General features: G+C 50.2%; 1 protein-coding gene across 1 annotated transcript in view; it reads right to left on the bottom strand.

The window, feature by feature from the left end:
- LOC103599547 (polypeptide N-acetylgalactosaminyltransferase 18-like) overlaps window positions 1-7,272 on the bottom strand; it is a gene marked incomplete at its 3' end in the record, with an annotated part of 85,017 nt that extends 77,745 nt beyond the window's left edge. Inside the window, exons 1-3 of the mRNA XM_008583698.1 lie at window positions 7,238-7,272; window positions 6,238-6,318; window positions 4,285-4,361 (exon numbers count right to left, since the gene is read on the bottom strand). Coding sequence (XP_008581920.1) covers window positions 4,285-4,361; window positions 6,238-6,318; window positions 7,238-7,272 — 193 coding nt within the window. The remainder of the gene's footprint in view (window positions 1-4,284; window positions 4,362-6,237; window positions 6,319-7,237) is intronic.
- Between the last annotated feature and the right edge of the window lie 789 nt (window positions 7,273-8,061).

The following is an 8,061-nucleotide window of genomic DNA, read 5'->3' as shown; positions in this document are numbered from 1 at the left end:
CCCCCCCCCCCCCCAGTATTTATATATTTTTTCCATCTGTCTTGTCTGTTGTTTGTCACTCCTTCCAGAATGTGAGTGCCGTGAGGTCAGGGATTCGCTCTGTCCTCTGCTGAATCCCTAGTACTTAGAACAGCATCTGGCACCTGGTAGGTGCTCAAGCAGTATTAGTGAAATGAATGACTGGGGCAGTAGCAGCAGGTCACGGTGGGAGTCAGAAAGCCCCTGCCTGTGAGGGACCCCAGAATCCTTCAGAGGGACTTGAAAGGGGGCTGGAGTCCTGTGTCAGCAGGCAGGAGCAGGAAGCCAGTGAAGGTACAGCCAGGGCAGATTCCAGTTACATACTAGGTTAATTACCTAGTTCACTTAAGCAAGTGACTGTGTACAGTTACACAGACTAGCAGTGCACTCTTAGAAGCTTCCCAGGTAGTTCCATGGAATATGGTCACTGGTAGACAACCTCCACTCCTCTCCTTAGAAAATCTTATATATTAGAGAACCACCTGGCATCTCTCATGCATCAAGAATAGAACTGGGCACAGAGTAACTACTCCAAAAATAGGAGAGAAGAAGAGAAGGAGGGAGGAAGGCTGTGTCTGTTTCTTCCCTCTCTCCTTTTTTCTGCTCCCACCTGGAAGGGCTCTGAATCAGAAAAAGCCCATCAATGGCTCCAAATGTCCCTCCTTCCAGGAACCCAGGCACAGGGGTAATGAGGTAGGAAGACCCAGTGTCTCCAGAAAGCTGATCTAAGATGACTTCAGGGAATGTCCGGGCCAAACCACAGAGCCACAGAGAACCAGAGAGTCAGGCCAGGTGTTTTCTTCCTGCCCAGCACTCGGGTGTCCCCAAAGCTTCGGCAGACTCATGGGTGCCTGTCCTTACTTCTGAATCTCCTCTGTCTCCAAGGTGCTTGTTACAGAAATTCTCATATCAGAGACGGAGGTGAGGATTCCCCTGATAGGACACTCATCACTCCACACTTTGAAAAGGTACATTTGATTGGTCCGTGCAAAGCGTGACACTTCTATCATACACAGGAAAAGGACCTGACTTCTTCCTTACACCTGACATTTCTCAGGGAAACTCTCCCCAAAGGACCCAGGGGGCTATCATTCCTGCTCACCCCCAAGTGTCTTTCCAGGCCAGCACCTGGTAGCTGCGGCTGGGCCAGCCCTGCTCGGAGGGGTTCCTGATGACAGCATGTCCCTTGTGCTCACCTTCAGCCTTGCCCACAGAGGGTGCTCACCCCTTTGGCAGCTAAGCAACAAATATTTAAGTGCATTTATTCTGTGCCAGGCCTACTGCTGGTTATTAAAATTTTAGGATTACTCAGACATGTTCCATATTCTCCTGCAGTGTCCAATTTAGTGGAAAAGGCAGAGGTACAGAGAATGCGATCAATGCTCTGATCAAGCTATACCAAATGCCATTGGGTCCCTGAAGACAAGAGAAAAGGGGGTGCAGGGAAGGCTTCCTAGAGGAGGGGATGCTTGAGTTAGGCCATGAAGAATACATGAGATCTGCAAGGGATCTAGGGAAGGGCACCCCAAAGGAGGGGCCCACGAGAGCAAAGATGCCGCTGCAGGAAAGAGCACTATCGTGGTTCAGGGACACTGAACAGATGGCTGAGCAGATCTGAAGCCAGGGAAACAGAACCAGAGCTCCAGGCCTCGGCAGTCCTGAGATGGCCAGTGGACCGGAGCAGGAAGAACCCACAATGAAGACTGCAAGACCAAAAGGCATGGGATTAGCCATATTATTTGGATATAGTTTATTAACCTACAAGCATGCATCCCAAAGCCCGACATGGTAAACGTCACAAAAAAGTACTGTCCAGAGTGACCAAGTGCGTTATTTGAGGTTCAACTACTGGCCAATTATGGGTGTCTACTGCAAAACCTTTGCCCTGGAGCTGATCCCCTAGTGCAGCGTATCCCAGTTCCATTGCACTGCCCCTGCCATGTGGTGAGGCCAGGCCTTCCTGTCTCCTCTGGGATGTAGGTTTGATCATTCCCGCCATACATAAGAGGAAACTACAGCTCAGAGACAATAAGGGTCTTGTTGCTGAGCTCACACCCCCTGACCACAGTCTCATCTCCATATCACAGGCTAAGACGATACACCTGGCTTGAGGAGCCGTGGGAAGCTACTCAGTTGGTCTGCACTATTTCACAGCAGTTGTTAAACTATTGAAACACCTTCAGAGCAGTGGTAAACAGCTGCTGCCCAGAGTCCCTCCAAGGCCCCTGCTACCCCAGCTGCTCTGGCCCTTTTCTTGGAATGTTCCAGATCCTTTCACCAGCCAGAGACCCTGGACCCTCCTCTGTGCTGCGGCCAGCATTCCTGCAAATTGGTTAGTGCCCGTGCCTTGCTGGTTGTTTGTCAAGTATATTTTGACTTTAACTTGCTTGAGCCCTTCCTAGGAGGGCCCCTGTAAATAAGAGTGATGGGTTTCTGAAGACCCACTCATTGAGCTTGTCTGCTTCCCCATGGTAATGCCCAGTCCTCATTGTGCATGACCTGTTTTCCAGAAAGTTCTACCAATAATCACATGGGGCATTCAGGAAATGCCACAATATAGTCTTGGAGATATGCCCACAGTGCCTGACACACAGCCCACTAATGAGAGTGGAGACTTACAGACACACACATCCTGACAGCCTCCATGCTAATTCACAGAGACAGGAAGGAAGTGGGGCAGGAAAGAGCTTGCAAAACTTTGAGCAATTAATGCAACAAAAGCCACATCTCTGAGCGTTCTGCACGGCTAATCGGCCAGGCAAGAGGAACACATCTGGAGACCCTGCCAAAGCTTCAGAGGCTGCTGAAGCTGCTGATGCTGAGAGTAGGAAGAATGCCTGCGTGTGCCGTGGCTGCTTCGGTGGGCAGCCAACACAGAGGGCTGGCCCCACAGGCTTTTGCCCCCAGATCTTGGTGGCGCTGAGACAGCATGACAGTGTGGAAAGAAAATGGGCTTTGGAGCGAAACAGCTACTGTAACGCTGCCCAGCCCTGTCCAGTCTGACTGCCTACCCTCTCCAGGACCGGCTCCCTGGTGATCTCCATCTTCTGAAGCTGAGCCATTTTGCCAGCCCTTGCCATAGCTGCAGGAGGAAACTGAGGTGCCGGTGGCCCTTAGGAGAAGCTGCAGGAGATGCTGTAGCCCAGACCTCTTCCTAAGCAAGAGTCCAGCACCCATCTCTGCTCCTCGGGTTTAGGACATAGCAAGAGGAGGGGTTACCCTGCACTTTTCTCTGGGAAGGCAGAGTGGTTTGGGGTCACTGCCTCACAGTTGAGCAGCAGGACTGGTCCCACCCTGTGAGGGGGCAGACAGAGCCCCCTGGGACACAACTCACATCGCCGAGCCTGTTGCCCGGGCTGGCTGTGCCCTCATTGGCAGCAACAGCTCTGCTTCTTGTCCCTTGGCTTGGGCACCCTGAGGGATGTTTCCCCAGGGATCCAGTGAAGTCTTCTTGTTTCTTGTGGTTTTACTTGGTTTGCTGTATCTCCCTGTCATAGGCAGAGGTGACAGCTAGGAAAACTTTGGGAGGGGGGGCTAGCTTCTGCCCTGCAGCGAGGCTATAGCCACTGCTATTTCTGTTTCTGCCCTCAGGCCAAGCTCAGAGCTGAAGCTTTGGGCATTTGGTGATGAGATCCAGAACCCAGTAAAGACCAGGCAGGAGAAACTGGGACAGACACTGGGCCCCGTGTCTGAAGTTCACTCGAGGGACAGACACGGATAGTCCTGTCTCCTGGTCTTCCTTCTAAGGTGTTCTGGGGACCCCTTCTCTCCCCACTGCTAGGTCTGCTATTTGCTCTCTTTGGGCAAAACTCAAAGCCCCTTCAAGCTACTTTTCTTCGCTTGTGAAATGGGGGCAGCACATCTGGCTGCTATGGAGAGTCACTGTGAAGCCAGCTTCTGGAAAGATGAAGGATGAGCATCAAATAACAGGGCCAGTGTCGCTGAATATCCCAGGTAAGAACTGTTAAAGGATGTTTTCCATTTCTTATGCTCCCTTATTTTTAAACAGCTTTATTGAGATATAATTTATGTACCACAAATTTCACCCATTTTAAATGTATGTTTCAATTATTTTTAGAAAGCCTTTCCCCCACTCTTGACATGCTTTGTTGCATGCTTTATTTTGAGTTAAAAAGAAAAGAGCTAACTGAATGTCCAGAAACGTACATTGTTTTTGTGCGCTTTCAGGAAACACCCGCCTGCTGGCTTCCTGCTGGTGAGAAGTCACCATTATTCCCACCAAAGAGCTTGATGCTTGGGCCTCACCTGAGAAGCCCAGGCTGTGTTTGCAGAGCTTGGGGGCCTTGTTCATCCCAGCCCTGCTGATGATGGTGGGATTTACACTGTCACACAGAGGGGGTCACACCTGGAACAGCCAGAACAGCAGCATCCAGCCTCCCCACCTCCACTCACCATCTGCTGCCTCCACAGATTGCGAGGTGTGTCCCTCTCCCTCCTCTTCCAGGTGCCCAGCTTTGAGGTCCAAGTCCCAGCCTTTGTGCCTAGTCCCAGCCAAAGCAAGATGCTGAGAATGGGAAACAAGCTGGCCTGAGAGGCAGAGAGCCTGGTCCGCTCTCACCTCTGATACCAGGCAAACCCCTAACTCCATGGCCTCTGTTTCTGTCCTGTAAGGTGGGGCCAGTGTTTGTATTTTACCTGGGGGAGAAGGGGGACTATAGCACATCGTAGTGTTACTTCTGTCATGCCCGGCAAAGCAGGACATTATGCTTCTACTTGTGGTTGGGGCTCGCAACTTTCAGGTTTTTTAGAACACTTTGATATGTTAAGAGCCCTAACAATGGTAAGTAAATGAACTATTCTGTTGAGTATTTCTCCTCTTTTTCTCTTCTAAAGGTGATTAGAACATGAGCTGAAGGTCTTTTGCCAGTGGCCCCCCAAATTAGGCTTTCTCTTCTAGCAATCCTCAGAGCTGCTAACAGAAAGAAGTGGAATCTGACAGGAAAGGGCTTGCAACTAACTGGAAGGAGGGAACCCTGACAGTCCCAGGCCCAACACCATTAAGTTCTCTGCTTGGGGGCTTTACTCATCGTGGCAAAGGCAAATCTGGGGTAACTTCCTCAGGCACCTGAAGAGTGTTGTGGAGAAGCAGAGAGGCTTCTTCAGAGCACCTCGCCCCAAGGCAAGAGGGTCTGCAGGGAGAGAGCTGCCCCACTGCGATGCCAAGGGCAGGCTCCAGGACGGGCTCAGTCAACCAGCCCAAGAGGCTCCGGAGTCAACTCTGCCCTGGACTGGGTGTGTGACCTTCGTGAAGCTCTTGAAACTCTCTGAACCTCAGCTTGCTCATCTATTGAATGAGGATAATATCTACCTCTAAGCTTGTTGCAAAGATTAAATGAGGTGATGGGTGCCAGTGAAGTGCTTAGCAAACCATCAGACCCACGGTAAGCATATTAGTTTCCTATTGCTGCTGAAACAAACGACCACGAACTTAGTGGCTTAAGTTAACACAAATTTATTATCTTACGGATAATTAATATCTGTAAGGTAATAATTTAAAGATTTATTATTAAATATAATATTAATATTATTAAAGATAATAATTTATAGATTATTATATATTATGATTTATTATTAAAGATTCACTATCTTTACCATCTTACTTATTATTATCATTTATTATCTTTCTGGAAGTAGGAAGTCTGCAGGGGTCTCACTGGGCTAAGATCAAGGTGTTGGCTGGCTGTAGGGGACAATCTGTTTCCTTGCCTTTCCAGTTTCTAGAGGCTGCTGCACTCCTGGGCTCATGGCCCTTTTCCTCCATCATCAAAGCGGACAGTAGTGGGTTAAGTGCTTCCCACATTACAGCTCTCTGACCTTCTCTTCTGCCTTCCTCTTCCACATTTAAGGACTCCTGTAATTATATGAGGCTCCCCTGGGTAACCCAGGTTAATCACTATTTTAAGGTCAGCTGAATTAATAACCTTAATTCCATCTGCAACCTAAATTCCCTTTCTGCCATGTAAGGTAACATGCTCACAGGTTCCAGGGATTAGGATGTGGACATCTTTGGGGGGTGGGGGGGTGTCATTATTCTGCAAGCACAGTAAGAGTTCAATCATGGTTTTTCCCATCTATAAAAAGAAGATTCTAATACTTTGCTCTCAGGGTTGTGGTGAGGCAAAGTAGCAATCGCTGACATTTGCTGGGAGCCTACCATGTGCCCACACTATCCTCAGCACAACAGCTTTCTGCCCTGACATTGCACTGAGACTTCGTTGGAATACACCCAGGGCAATCTGGGCAGGGTTGCCATCCAGGTTCTCCAAGGAGCAGGTGCACCTGAGGGCCACAGGCAGCCTTCAGCTGTAGAGGGGCCTAATCCCTGCCTCCCATCCCAGACCTTGAAGCCACTTGGCCCTGCTTCCCTCATACACCAGCTAATGAACAATAAAGGAGAGCCCCAGATCTACACGGCAGGTACTGTGGCAATAGCTCTTCTGCCTCTCTGTCTCTTCCTGACTGGCTCTGGTGGAGCCATTCTGGTGACCACTGGCCCTGCCCCCCACCTCTGGGCTGCAGACTGGGTGTTGGCATTTGGCTACCCTGTTTGGTTTTCAAAACTCCCTAAAACTGCAGTCGTGTTGTTTCTTTGTTGTTGCTTTTTTTCTTGCAGGAGAGGGAGATTGAAGACCCCTTGAGAATTTGATGAAAACTGTGGACCACTCTCCAGGAAAATGCACATTGGCACATGCATGGGACTATCTGCATCAATTTCATGGAGTGATGAGAGGCAGTAGGATTTTAGGCTTGCAAGTCATATGGTCTCTATCACACTACTCAGCCCTGCTGCTCTGTCACGAAAGCAGCCAGCCATAGGCAATATGGAAATAAAGGGGTGTGGAGCATTCCAGGAGAGCTTTATTCATAAAAGCAGGCAGTGGGTCAGATTTGGCCCTAGGGCAGCAATTTGCCGCCCTGCTCGCTACTACAGCGGTGGCAGAGACTCCGAATTCAGGCTGCTCCATCTACTACACAAAGCAGTCTTAACTGCTGGGTGCCTCGGTTTCCTCTCTTGTAAAATGCTGATAACAAACTCAACTTCACAGGGTTGCAGTGAGGAACAAAGGAGTGAATATATGTAAGGCCCCCAGAAGAGCGCCTGGCACATAAGCTCGGTGATGGCAGTAGCTGGGATTTGCCTGCGGGCTAAAAGCCTCTGCCTCAAGAACACTGGCCTTGATACACTTCTCTGACTCACTCCACTGAGGCCCTGGCACCAGCCTCAGGGGTCATGACCCTAGCCCACCTGGCTGGGGCCCAGCAAGACCTAATTCAGCCCAACTGGGAAGGGTAAAAGACAGTTATGATTCTGGAAGTTCAAGTCATTGAGAATAGGACCCAGGGCAAGGCCAGGGAGAGAGGAATCAGACCCTGCACCCAGGGAGGGGCTGGCAAGGGTTAGGGAAGGCAGCCAGGTGGGCTAGGATTCAGAAAGGGTGGCAAGTCCTAGGAGGGACACAAGAACGAGTTGTGAGTCTCAGGAGAAGCACAGTCACTTTAGTCTGGGCCTGCATGCAGGCAAGGCACAGGAAGATGTCTGGCTCTGAGAGCCTACTCCAGATACTGCACGATGGTCTCTCCCAGCCAGACAAATCCCACACCCACTCCTGCCGGGCTGGCCCTGCTGTGTCCCCCTCCCCTGCATGGGCTGGGCCCTGGGCCTGATATGTGACTGAGCTCACAGCAGAGATGGCCAGTGCAGTTAGGGTCAGCCATAACTCGGTGTGTGCACACACACTCACAGAAATGGATGTGGACTTGATTCAAAATTATGCAGAATGAGAGCTGCTATTAAAAAGCCCAAGTTTTTACACTCCAAGCCAGCCACATAAAGTACATGTGAAAAACTCATTTTAGAGAGGGACAGATGTCCGTATCTTAGAAACGGGGATTTATATGTGCCATTACTTGCTACTTTAAGACAACCCTTTAAACCTAGACTTCTGCCTAGGAGATATAATGAACTCTGAAGCACATACCATTATCCCCCCCCCCCCCCCCCCCCCCCCCCCCCCCCCCCCC

The sequence above is a fragment of the Galeopterus variegatus genome, unplaced genomic scaffold (genome assembly GCF_000696425.1).
Source record: "Galeopterus variegatus unplaced genomic scaffold, G_variegatus-3.0.2 Scaffold3002, whole genome shotgun sequence".
NCBI lineage: Eukaryota > Metazoa > Chordata > Mammalia > Dermoptera > Cynocephalidae > Galeopterus > Galeopterus variegatus.
Note: the sequence above shows the minus strand (reverse complement) of the source record. Positions and strands in the feature narration are given on the sequence as shown.